Source organism: Aulonocara stuartgranti, assembly GCF_965226115.1.
Source record: "Aulonocara stuartgranti genome assembly, chromosome: 23".
Classification (NCBI taxonomy): domain Eukaryota; kingdom Metazoa; phylum Chordata; class Actinopteri; order Cichliformes; family Cichlidae; genus Aulonocara; species Aulonocara stuartgranti.
In genome coordinates, this window is record NC_138958.1 from 39,882,501 (window position 1) to 39,896,703 (window position 14,203).

Here is a 14,203-nt window from a genome sequence, read left to right on the forward strand (position 1 = left end):
TGCTAAAACACCGATGCATCTCAAATTCCCCTCATTTGTACAAATCCTTAATAAAATCCAAAAATGTCTTGGATCAGGGGTGTCAAACATAAGGTCTGGGGGCTAGAATCAGCCCGCCAAAGACTCCAATCTGTCCCACTTGATGTCTTAGGCAGAGGGGCATAGATTTTAGACTTTTAACTTGTATATTCATGAGTTTTAGACCTTTTCCTGCCATTAAAGACCACCTCATTAATAGTATACCAAAGTAAATAAATAATAGATAAACAATGAGATGACAGAAATACAGATATATTTGAGATATATGTTTTTATGGTGGGTCCAAAGCATAAATTTTAATTATTACAGGACAGTCTGAGCCATTTTCTGTAATTTTACAAACCTGTTACTTACTTTTTAGTCCCAACATGTCACGCTAACAGATTTCTTCCATGTACTCCAGCAGTGTTTCAATATCATGTACAAAAACTGACACTGCTACATTTTTAAATGCTTTTGTCCAGCACGAGTCAATTTCCAGCTTCCAGTACAAAGGATGAAATGGTGAATATGATTAAAAAATAAGAGCTTCTTAGCACACCTCCTTATTATTATTATTATTATTATTAATATATCCTTTAGTTAAACATGTAGCCTCATTGAGATCAAGGTCTTTCTTTCCAGAGAGACCTCAACCAAAGAAACATGCAAGGACTGAAACAGCTACATAATAAAAGGCCACATTTTACATGATCACACATTCAGAAAGAAATCTACGAGAGTCGTTGCAGATGGACAAAAATCTAATATTGGGAGCAGAGTGCACCGTGCAGTGACCTGCAAGTCTGTATTGTGGTCAGGAACATAAGAAAATGAACATAGCATGTTTATTTTTTTTAATTGGCTCTCATGCCCTGTATGGAAATATCTGTATTCATCATGGGTTTTCTACATTTATTCACATTTCCCTTCCTCTGTAAGTAATTACAAAGAGCAGGCGATAACCTGTTATCCAGGAAAACAACGGAGAGACTTGGAGAAAGAAAGGGGGGGAGAAATTTAGCCGATTGTTTTTCTGCTGCGGTGTTTCAGTGAGGATGAAAAGTTGACCTGAAAATGCAGGGCTGTGTACCAATCCATGTGGAAACTGTCTTTGCCAATTTATCCGCCTAAGCATGTGGACGGCTTTAATCATTCGGTCACTTCCTGGTGATGGCCTCTCTGATGAGAAACACATCAACCGTCTTTTCAAATCATACTTTGAATTTCTTCTTCTTTTTTTCTTTACACGTGGCTGGCATGTTTGAAAGAACTGTACACACACACGCACACGCACATTTATCAAAGGGGTACAGCATCCACTTGGAGGCGAGTGTTTATGTTACCACATGTGGGGCATTCCACGACTCCTCGCTCTCTAATTTTTGTTTATCCTGAAACCTTAAGGCTGCACACGAAAGCACGTGTGCTTTGAATGCTTAATGTACATCAACAGAGTTAAATTACCACCGGACTACTGAAATATTACTGAGGTTAAACATGTAGCCTAAGGACATGTGTGGTCTGCACTGCAGGGTTTAGCTCCTTAAATAGGCCTAAAACTTTATTTATTCTTTCAGGTGACTTCCATCGAGGGCGTTGTGGGTTCGTCGTTCGGTGTTTGGGCCATTTTGATTTGTTTACTTACATTGCTCGTCCTGTGTTTCCTCACAGATGGCACCCAGAGGAGCCGACTCTCGCCCTGACCACCAGTATGAAGAAATAGACCGACAGTACCTCACACAGCCCAGGTGAGACAGCTGTGTGTGTGTGCGCCTGTTTTATTCTTCAGAGCAGGAAATGAAGGGCTAACTTTTTGCCACTCCCTCCCTTTGTGTCTCCCCCACTCTCACAAGCGCACACTCACACAGAGCGCAGCACAGACTAATCCTCTTTGGAGCTTATAATTAAATCTGGAGTGTTTGCCTTGGGAGTGTCTACTCATCCCAGGAATAGGACTGATCAGCTCTCCAGAGAGCAGGGCACAGGCAGAAGGATGTCTCTCCCACAGACACACACAATCGTGGAGGATGGTTTGCTCCCATGCAGGATGTATAACCTCTAGTGTGGGTTTAATGGAATTGCACATTCCTCCTGTTTGCTTAACCGTGCTCTTGTCAAGCTATATAGCACATATACATTTGCCCAACCACGCCAGAATATTCACTGTCTTATGCGTGTAAGTGTGTGTATGCTCATGCTGAGCAAACGCCATTTTCGTGATGTTCGCGGCCCGGCAGCTAAGTGGAGCGTGGAGTGGCACTGCGCATGGAAAGCGAGAGGAGGAGAATGAGGAAAAGAGGGGACACCGGGATGGAGAGCAGGAGAGTGAGAAAAAGAGAACAGTCATTTCACGGGTTATTGCCCCTCCTGATATGACAGGCACCAGGGAGCGCAGACATCAGCACCAGCTCTGGGGGTACGAGGCGCACTGAGAATCTGAGAGAGAGAAAGCAAAGGAGAAAGAAGGACATAACCAAGCTGCACAGGGATAGAGAGATAATCCAGCTGTAACTAGGGGGACAAACCCAAATGGAGGCAGGTTGAAGGAGATTTGAATGACCTTTGATAGACCAAAGCTTCCCTTTTATTGCACTGTGATAATCCATCAGTCAGGTTAGCAAGTAAAAGTAAAACAACTTTAAGTCATTTCAGCATCTTGGATGTGTAGATTTGAATCTCCTTGGATTTGGAGTTTCTTGTTTGGCAACACTAGAAATTTGAAGATGCTTTATTGGGAACGTGAGTTTATCGGGAAAGCGTGAACGCTGTCCCAGCCAAGGATGAAATATTCCAACAATTACTGTTTCGCAGCACATGATAGTGTTAAAAGTCTAACTCTCAGCTCATAGGTGGATAAATAGATGGATAGATATCATAGACTAAAACTATTCTGGGAAATCTTGAGTCATTCCTGAGTCACTCAGAAGTTCAAAATAATACTCGGGCAGGGAAAGCATCAGTTTATATGCCGGGATGTGGAAAATGGTGGAATGATCTCCGGCACCAGAGAAGTGGAGATGCAATAGTGAATTGCTTCCAGCAATATTGCTAGCACAACTTCAGCTGTTCGCAAGCAGAGACAGCATGCTAACGCTAAGCTAGCTCAGAACCCAGAGTGATGATAAAGCTGAGTGCATGCTGACCCCAGCCCAGCAGCCAGAGCCTGAACTTCACAAGGTAACAGAAGCAGTGATGAGCAGTCTCGCTTGTAGCTTTATAGCCTCCATCTCTGTCTGCTCTACAGTAGAGTCGCTGTGATGATGTAATATGGCCTCAGGTTTATATTGTCAACTGGTAATTATGAGACAATGGGTTTCAGGTTGTTTTCACAGAGTAACACGAAAATAAAGTAACAAGTACTGTAACACATTACGTTTTCTGGCGAGTAATTAGTGAACATACTGGAGAAATGTGTCATACCTTACACTTTTTTTTTTTTTTTTTGAGTGAAATGCCAACACTGACCTTAACAAATCAGCAACCACATTTGATTTTAGCTTGACCAATCTCCCACTCAAGACCGCCCCCTTGTGCACATCTGGACTCCTTCCAGCACAGCTGCTATTTTTAGATTGCTTTTTGTGCAATTTCATCATGAACCTCAAACTTTCTCCGAGCCCAAACATCCATTTCTGCATCAACCTGACCTGACTTTGATCAACCTGACCTGACTTTGACGTTGCCCCTGTCCTACAGTGAAATTCGAGATAAATGGCCATTGTTTTGACAAGTCCCTGGATCAGAATGAGTTGTCCGAGGAGTGATCTGAAAATAGCTGCAGCACTGCGCAAAGGGATGAACCTACAGAGGGAAACTGGCCATATTTTAATTACACAGATGGGCTGAGTCATTATAAATTGAGTATGTGGGTTTAGATGTTGGTCAGGCAAATCAAGCAATTTAAAGATCTTATGAAGTCTGGGAAATCTTACTATGTAATTATTCTCTATTTTCTGACATTTTTATTAAGGAAAACTTAATTAACCGATGATGAAAATAATCATTTGTACCGCCTTAGTGGTCTCTTGCTCTAAAATGTTTTTAGAGCATATAAATGATAATAACAGATGCTTTATATTAAAGTGGCCTCCATCAGATTCTCTGGCTTTCGTAATTAGACACAAACACAACAAGTGAGGTTCAAATAATGTTCATTACCTCGAGAAATTTCCCTCACTCTTATTTAACTTTCTTCATCTCCTCTTTGAAGTATTTTTGGGCCCAAGACCCATAGGATGTGATCCACTTGAAATGCATATGCTACAGTTAACACGCTTCTGGGGACATTTGAATCAGCAACAGAGCAAAAGAAAAAAAAAAAGCCAGAGCAACAAAAGGCAGAGGAGAAGTGCCAGATAGAGTTTGAACACTATTCAGACTCACATGTTTGTGTTTTTGTTTCTGATGTTTCTGTAAAGATAAATCGCGGCTCCTCGGTCCCCAAGAATCCTCTGACTCTCTCTAGCATAAATACCAAGGCGAGAGGAGGAGGGGGGCACAAATATGTTCCGGAATGTGCTTTATTTTTTCTTTCCTCCTCCTCCTCCTCCTCCCTCTTCTTCTTCTTCTTCTTTCTTTTCATCGTGAGGGGGAAAAACAGGAGAAAAAGGGAGAGCAGACACAGCAGTGAATTGAATGCATTTTTCAAAGTGGAGCTGAACTTTGTGCAAAATCCCCCCGGGGGCCGCCATTATTGAAAGCCATTTCCTCTCAAAATGAGTGCGGCTCCACCATTGGCCTGGCTCTCATTAGCATACATTTGGCCTGCCTTTGTGTGGAGCCGGCTGGGGCTGCAGCTGGAGGGGTGGGAGGGAAAGAGGTAAGTGTGTGGGTGTGTGTGCACAGATATTCCAGGAGATGTATAAAAGCATCTCACAGATGGGTGGATATGGAAAGGAGAGGTAGGAGTTAGGATCGGTGATGTGGAGGCATTAAGGGCTTCAGGTAGAAATTCAAATATTTCGCTTTCAGTCGTCGGTAACAGATTACAGTTTTCCAAATGAAAGCACTTAAGTTTAGAAGATGTTTCTTAATGTTTTTTCCAACTCTTGAATGTTTGTTGGCACTTTGTGGTTATTGTGTTGGGAAAATATGGGGCTTAGTGCTAAGGGCTACTGCATGGCAGCCAAGAAGACAAGCTGAAGTCTGGCAAAGAGGATTTGGAAAGAGGGCTAGAAATGGCAGCATCGAGAGGTTTGCCCCAGGGGGAGGATAGTGCTGCTTTTGGCTCTTACCGCCCTCTCCACCGGCCATTAACGCTGGGGTGCAGCTCGACCTCCAGATTGCCCCCCGTGCTTTGGGAGGCACACACACACGAATGCCCAACACACATGCGACCATATGGAGAATATTAACATCATTACCAATTCAAAGCAGCGGGTCACAGGCGCGACGACCCAGCCCCGGGTTATCCAATCAGAGTGCCTTCGTGACCCGTTTCCCCAAGGTGATTGGATTAGGTTGCCAGGTTGGCGTAGCAACGTTTATCTCCAGGGCTGATAATTGGCTGATTAATGTGCAGCCGATGGCCAGAGAGTCAAGAGAGCACAGGGCTTCAGTCAGGAACCACAGTGAAGCTTCTCTCACATGTGAACAATGGAAATTATCCACTGAGAAGGACACAGAGGTTGGGCAGTATGTTAAAAACTGTCCATCTGGCCACAATAACCCCAACAGTGTATTTGTGGAGGTGTGTGTGCCTCCCTTCCCTCACCAAAGGAAAACCAATAAAGGGCACCTCGTTGTCTCTTAAATGATCAAACAGGTGAGGGTAACATATGCTGCAAAATGGTCAGGGAACAACCTGTAACATGTGGTAGAGCTGAGCAGAAACTAGCAACAGTTGGACATAAGAATGTAGACATTTGTTCTACACTTCTTAGTAAGTGTAGGAGGAAGACGAAATTAAACGACCAAATTCAAACAACATTCACCGGTGTGAGACATGTTGGACTCATGAAGACCTCGAGCAAGTTCATCTCTCTGCACCTGTGTTTGCACTTAGCCGTTCTAAGGAGGTCCTCATGCTTGAATACTTGACAAGTGACTGAATCCTGTATGCTCTTAACAAGCACTCTCTGCTCCTCCTTAAAAACCAGGGGCCAACTTCTTGATTGTCCTTAGCATGCTGAGTATCCGCTGCTATGTGGGAAAGTGTCCCTTAAGGACTCTCAACTGACCCTCATGAAAAGTGCACATGCTCTGTTCCTGGCTTTACAGCCTCTTGGCTTTCTCCACCACGTTTCAGCACTTTTCACTCCGGTTATGTCCGGTTATTGTTGTTTTTTTTAACAAAGTACTGCACAAATGTCTTGTGCAAAACTTTAGTTTTTTTTTTAATTGTTTGTTGAAACGCAAGTCCTGTAAAAATTATGTTCCTCCTTCCTGTTGTCTGATTTTTGCAAGTTTTTCTCACTTGCATGCTTCAGGTCATCAAAAAATGTTTTTATATTAGACAAAAATAACCCAAGTTACTACAAAATGCTGTTTTTATTATTATGATTACATTTATTAAGGGAAAATAAGTAATTCAAACCTACAGGTGGCCTTGTGTGAAAAAGTAATTTCCCCCTAGAACTAATGACTTGTTGGGCCACCCTTGGTAGCGACAACTGTATTCAAGCGATTGTGATAGCTGGCAATGAGTCTTTCACATCACTGTAGAGAAATGCTGGCCCATTCATCTTTACAGAAGTGTTGTAATTCACCCACTGGAGGGTTTTCAGCATTAACAGCCTGTTGAAGGTCATGCCACAGCAGCTTAATCAGATTTAAGACTATAACTCCAAAAAACGGTGTTTTTTATTTTTTGAGTTATTCCGAGGTGGACTTGCTGGTGTGTTTTGGATCATTGTCCTGCTTCATAACCCATGAACTGCAGGACAGACTGATGAATTTCAGTGACTTTGTTTCTCAACAGTATCTGTGGCACGATATGTTGCTTTTTGAGATCTTTTTGCTCTACTTTACTTTGTCAGACAGGCTCTATTTAAGTGATTTCATGATTTAACAGTATTCAGGCCTGGATGTGACTGGTAGATTTGAGCTCAGCTTTTCAAAAAAATGGATAATCACAGCTAATTCATCATTTAAGAAGGAGGGCAATTGTTACTAGCAGCGTGTCACAAAACATGTTTGTTTGTTTGTTTTTTTGTCCAGTCTCTAAAAAAGGCCAATGATAGATAATGAGTATCTTTGCACTCATTTCAATAAATTGCTGCATTTATTTCCCATTTCCCCTGCAAGCTATAAACAAATGAGGGCTGGCTCAAGTGCTGAGCTAAAAGTACTGTATTAAACAATTGTCACATTTAATCACTTATTTCTGCCGCACTGTTATTTCTCCAGCTGGATATAAAACCTTCGAGTCCCGCGTCTCACACAGTCGCTCTGCAAGTGTATTATCATTTTACTGCAGTAATATTGTTAGCGCCTGAAGTTTTTGAGCTCCTGATGAATTTATACGGCCTTTTCAAGGTCAGTGGAGAAATGATATTTGTTGCTGTCCCTTCTTTATTAAACCTCAATTCAGCATCTGCCAGCTTCAGGAGCGATCACCTGTGTCCCACCCGCTGCCGTCCAGCTGTCGAATGACTCACTTTAAACTTCTCTAACTCATTTAAAGTATATTGTCTCCATAGGTCATTTCATTCCTCGGGTTCTAGAGAGTTCTTATTTCCGCTGTGCTTTTTTTCCTGCATTTGCCCCATAACAGCTGGTAATGGCTCAGTAACCGAGACGATTGGTTTAGAAGTTTGTGCGGCCCACCCCTCCCTCGCTTTATTGTTAAATAATACCAATAAATAAGCAGCCCAAGAGTATGGAAAGCTGTGTGTGTGTGTGTGTGTGTGTGTGTGTGTGTGTGTGTGTGTGTGTGTGTGTGTGTGTGTGTGTGTGTGTGTAGCACTGTGCGGGATTATTCGACTGATTTACCAAGAGGTGCACTGACCCTTCCCTTTTTTTAGGGGGCCTTTAAGACTGAGTGGGCCCATTGGTGTGCAGAGGCAGAAATGTTTGTCCCGCTAACAGCGTTTGCGCTCAGACACAGAAAGCTGTAATGGAATCAGCAGCAGGAAATGAAGGGGCTTTAACCAGCTCTGTCGCACGCTCAGCCGAGGCACCGGCGGCTCTACCTGTTTACAATAACTCCACTTTTTCAGCTTTTCCCCCCTGATTCCATCAATCCTTTTGTCTGCATTCTTCCGTCACTTCTGTTTATACGTCTCTCACTTCTCTTTGTTTCTCTTCTGTTTTTCCCATCCCTCTCTCAGGCCCTGCGCACGAAGGGGGGAAATGAAATCATGGCATTATAAATAAAACAAAAGATATATACACTTTGATGCCACAGCGGTGCCTGTAAGCTCGGTGAGAAATACAAAGTCTGTCATGTACGAGTCTGCGTGACATTTAGTCCGCAAATGCAGACGGACAGGCGGGAGTCACCGTGAATTCAAATGCTCTCCTCTTTACTCAGAATAAAAGGGAATGCAATCCAGTGGACGCACTGATAGGGCTAATAGAGAAATGTGCTGCAGAGGGCCTAAAAGTTTCTGTGTTTAGTTAAAAAGAAATCCCACCTGCTTCTGCCATCAAGTGTTGCTTTACTGCTTTCCCCCTGCACGTCTCTGTTACCCTGCAGTACTGTCCAAGAACTAAATCCAACCTTTGACTGCCTCAGTAATAGCTTCTACTTTTGCTGCCATGGGAAACTGACTGTTTTGGGTTTTTTTTCTCTGGAGCAGCAGCAGCTAAATGCTTTGGATTTCAGACGAATAAATGATAGAGCCCAGAAACATGACATCACCGTCACGATGAACAGGGGCACCGAATGTTGCTGCGACTTTTACCAAAGCGCCTGTTCTTAGTTTACATACAGCCTGTTGTGCCTGCTGCATCTTGTCTCTCCTCACCTTCTCATTGCTAACCCCAAGGTCCCGTTCTGCACCTGGACCCACCGTTACCTGTCACCGATACTGTACACACTCCTACTCCCCCCGGCCACCCATCCTCACTATATAGCAGCAGCGAGTGTAAACACAGGTCCATTTAAATAAAGCACGTGCGTGCAGGTGAGAGGCAATTTCGACCGCTGTTGTTGACATAGGCTGGTTTGATTAGCAGAGCTGCCTCAGCAGCCAGGACCAGAGTGGCTAATGGTTTCCTGTGCTGCGGGCCTGCTCTGTGTCGAACACTCAGCTCAGCACAGTGCCATTAGCGCTCCCACTCTGCGCACGTGCATGTGGACGAGGATGAATTTGGAGACTCTGGCAAATGCATCATACACTAATGAATATGTCAATCTGCTAAATATACTGTATTACATCCTTTAAATAAACAATCTTTACAATAACTGATGACCGGTCTGTTCGGACCAGAGGAAATAGTTTGGCTAAGGTCTCAACTTATCATAAAGAAACCTGAGAACGCAGGCACAGATGTCACTGCCTGATTTAAAGCCATTTCGGTCTGTTTGGGGTCTTATTTCTTCTAATTCTGCTGCTACCTCTGCAAATTATGACACAATAAACATTTTTACCCAGAAAAAGTGTGCACAGACATTCATACGAATGACTGTGTACGTGGGTGTGTTTGGCAGTGAGATGCAGCAGCTGGGTTTTTTTTTTGTTCTTTCTTTTTTTTTAACAGAGCAATTAATGTATTTTGCATGCAACTCATGCCTGTTTGTCATCATTTGACTAACAGGTGAGCGCAAAAACCGGCAGATGTGCGAGCATATGTATCTGCATGCTCCCCTCATCTTCGCTATCCGAACATTAATAGATTCAATGTGCAAATGTCAGTCAGCTGACTTTTTTGTGAGATTGTGTCTGAGAGTTTGCAGACACTAACAGCCGTGTTTTCAGGAGACTGAGGCGTTACTTTGGCTTTCACTGCCGTCTTTTTGGTTCACGTCCCCTCAGTGAGAAGGGTCAGTGCAAAATAATCACTTGTAGTCTATGATGAATAGTTCCTCAGGCAAGTCACCTGTACAGTTCTATAAAGGACTGTGCACTTGGGGTGATTTGGTAAAAATTTCAATTGTTAAGAAAAAAAACCAGCCAGCTGCACGCAGTTATTTGTCCAGCTTGTATTGATGAAAACTGGCTTGTGGCTTATTGTGAGTTGAGAGCGGCGTCCTTGGCATTCTCGTGTTGAGAATAGGAGTTTCTGAGATTCTGTGAATACCTTACCACGTAACCCTGAAACAGAAGAGGTGCAGTTCCTTTTCCTTCTTTTTTATTACTCATAGATTTGTGGTTAAATCAGAGACCATATCTGGGGTGGGGGGTGTAAAATTGTGGGCTGTTCCATAATAGTTTACAGCTTTAAATAACAGAGGCCTCCTTTTATGGTATTTTATGATTTCTGAGAAAAGTACGCATTAGCGTAAATTATGCAAAACTTGTATTTCTAACTACTGTCCTTGGAGTTCACACCCTTTTTGTCCTTTACATAATACAAATTTACATTGAGTCCTTAAATTTACCTTTATTATCTACATGTTTTAAAGGTTATTTGTGATTAATGCAAATGTTATTGTACACAAGAGTGCTGTTTCTCCAACTTTAATCATATTTTTTGCCTTTTGGAGTCGGAGTGCGCGCGTGTCTGATATACACACATGGCTGTTTTCCAGCTGTTTAGTATACAGCACTTATGACAAATGAGGGAGAGCAGGATGGTGAAAGTATGGGGGGTCTAATAAGGCACTGGCAGTTGGGGGTGTTAATAATTTCCTCCTTCCGCTTCCTAGGGGCAGGTGTAGGATAACCCCCTCACGCGCCTACCCCCATACACACATTCTTCGCCATCTTACGGCAGAAGCGATGTCTAAATGGCCACACTCTCTCACAGTCCCTCATGGATACTCCTGTTTTTCTTTCACTGCAGAATATGTAATCATATGCACTCCCAGCACAAATTCACATGCATAGCTATGGATGTAATATCCACTCTATCATTTTCTCTGTCTATCTCACACACACACTCACGCACACTCTCAGGCTCTCAGAGGGTGGTTGAGAGTGTGGTATATGGTGATGATGTTCTCAAAGTGTGAGTCAGATGTATTAGATGGCGTGTCATTACAGCTTTCCACTCCCGTGGTCCCCGTGGTTCACATCACACCTTGCACTGTTGCTCTATATAGACCTCATAGGGACAGACGGGTGTCTCATCTGTCTCTCTGCCTGTCTCCTGCTAAACATAGCCTGTCTTTTTTTTTTCTTTCAACGCAGACAGCCTTTTTCCACCTCACTTTACGCTGTCTCCATTTTCTCAAATTGTGAATGTATCACATTTGAAGAAAGTAACATTAAAATTAGATACAGTGTTTTGCTGGATTTCTAAATGGTTTCCACTCTTGTTCAAATAGAGACAACAGTCCTGTCCATACAGGAAGGGGGAAACAATTCATTGCTCTTGCTTTTTTTTTCACTTTGTATTGCATGAATTTGCCTCCTTTTCAGTTCTGCCTACTAGCAGAAATCTGAAAAATGAATAAAAGCTGCAGTGTCATGTTTCTTGGAATGCATGTGCAACAGGGTGAAGAACCCAGAACCATTTTTAGGCTGCCTAACTAAAAAAATAACAAACCCAAAGTCTGATGAGAGGAAGCAAATGCGGTCAGTAAAACAGGAGGCGCTATAAGCAGGAAGAGTGGGGAAACTGTGGTATCCCGACACTCAGTATACGTGTGTGTACAGCACGCAGTATGTCACTGATGTATAGAGATAGAAACATCCAAATGTCAGTTTTAGAAGTGCTGCAAGGTGAAAGCATTGTGACAGTGTGAAGCTTGTATATGGCTGAGATATAATTATGAGTAACATCAGGATGTTTGCAAGTGTCTCGACTAACGTTAGCAGCTTGCTAATTTAGCTTTTCAAGGCTAACTAGACATAAATGAGGGTGGAGACGAGAGGTGGCACACCATACAACCAGTGGCGAAGCTCCTTAGTGGATCATGCACATACCAAGACAACTGAGGTTTTGAAGTCGCTTGACTGCTAACCATTTGACGTTACTTTTTTGCTATTTTAGACATGGGACAGTAGAGGGTTAAGTCAGAGGTCGACAGCCCCTCAGCCCTTTAGTCCCTCAGCTGTTGCTCGTGCAAGCTTTAAAGAAAAAACAAAAAAAACTAATGTGACATCCACGCCCCACACATGTGCAGCTCTTTATCTCCCCATTTTCTTTGGTAGGAGGGGCTAAAATGCCTATTTTGACACTCTTTTGGTGTTGAAGATTGCCAGCCCCTAGAGGAAAAAATGTGTATTCCCCAACTAGTTGGCGAGTGTTTCTAAAGTTGATGTCAGTCACTCTGAATCAGCTGCTAAAGCCTTAGATAGGCCTAGAAATTGTTCAGTGACACCCCAATAACCACCAGTCGCTAATGAAAAATATGCATTCCCTGACTGGTTGGCGAAAATCTTCTCGTGATTGTTTGGATCTCTGGCGTCACCAATAGTTCACATGAAACACACCAACTTCTCTGCTTTTTACTACCATTCAGCTAGTAGCTACCAAGTGTTTGTAGTAAAGTCTGTGTCTTCCATGCAAACTGCACACATGTGTATCTACTAGTGACCAAAGCACTCACAAGGAGGATTTTGGTGCAGTACTCTGTTTGGCCAGTTTTGCCTGATAGCAGCCAGCAGCCTCTAGAAACTTGTCCATGTAGGCTCTCAACCGTCCAAGATATGTTAAGCTTAATTATTTGAAATGATGGCAGCTGGACTTCTTTTTGGTTCGGGAAGACGTTTGGCCTCTCATCCAAGAGGCTTCTTCAGTTCAGAAACAACTGATGGATAGTCCCAAGTATTTAACCCCATGTGGGGGTCATTTTCTTCGAAGGGGCCCTGAGGCTTGTTGACCCACTATTAAATCATGCGAGTCATCACAGCCGAGGTGTGAAGGCTCTGTAAGACATTGCTCTGTCCCATCATCATATGAGCAGTTGGGGTCACTTGAGGCAAATTATGAGCAACCAATGGCCAAAAAGTCTGGGAAAGCAAAAATAAAAATGGACTTTTAAGTTATTTGCCTCATTAAAAGTGTCTGTTTCTTCTCCACTTGTGGTCGTTTTTAGAGTAGGGGGTATAATAAGTAATAAATAAGGATAACATAATGACAAATTGTACAAATAGATCAAACGTGACTTGGCACACTGTTAAATGTCATCTGTAAGTTACTGAGGCTAATGGCAGCTTAATAATATCACTGCTACCACATTCAGTGGTAATAACAGCAGCCTGGCATGTACTAAATCACTCTTGAAAGTCTCCCATTCTCCTTTGTGACATTCATTCAGACCTGTTTATTTGTTCCACGTCGCAAGTGGAAAACTCTCATTTGCATGTGATGTTTTAATTTTATTTTTTTATTTTGACATTTCTAAAGTGTGTGTGAAACTTTCCTGACAGCTGAATGGAAACACACCTACTGTCTGCTTGTCTCTCGTTGTCATAAGCTCCTTTCAAGCCAGATTAGCAGTGCTGGCAGAGCCCCTCTAATTGTCATTACCGACAGCAAACAACATTTTAATCCAGCAGGAATCTGCCATGTTTGGCATGTTTGGGTTTTTTTGCTTTGAAATAAGTCAAAAGTAAGAGCTATGGAGGAAATTTCCCCTTTGTCTTGACTGAGCTGCAGCACAGGCATTATGCCGTTAGCGTGAGACGGGTTAATCGGTACACAAGAAAATCATTTTACATCTGAGTTAATGCAAGTTGTGTCTAAAACTCAACATTGTTGGCCTCTATTTTCTGTTTTTAGGCCTCACATTTCTTTTTCCGTCTCCCCGTATTCATTTGCTACGTTGCACACAAACAGGCCCATGAAGTGCGTTACATAAGTTATCAAGTAAACAGGGATCTCATTCTGACGCTTGGAATGTACAAACACGACCATGCACTCTTCTCTGGCTCGCGCTCTCTCGTTCACAATATTTTATTTAGCTCCACTAAATTCAATTATAATTCATGTGAAATTCAAATGTTGCATAAATCCAAAGTTGGTTGAGGACATTTCAGGTTACGACCACCCACAAAAACTCATACGGAGTTGAAGACGTCCACTCCCGTCCGTCTCCCAACCAGGCTGGAGCCAGCTGTGCGACCCAGGGATGAGAAATTCCCTAAGGGTCACCGAGGCCCATAGAAGCCCTAATCCCCCAGCTGCT

General features: G+C 42.8%; 1 protein-coding gene across 3 annotated transcripts in view; it reads left to right on the plus strand.

The window, feature by feature from the left end:
• Window positions 1-14,203, plus strand: part of pard3ba (par-3 family cell polarity regulator beta a) — a 195,437-nt gene that overhangs the window by 174,434 nt on the left and 6,800 nt on the right. For all 3 annotated transcript variants that reach the window (XM_082524118.1, XM_082524119.1, XM_082524120.1), the window contains exon 23: window positions 1,693-1,769. In XM_082524118.1, coding sequence (XP_082380244.1) covers window positions 1,693-1,769 — 77 coding nt within the window. The remainder of the gene's footprint in view (window positions 1-1,692; window positions 1,770-14,203) is intronic.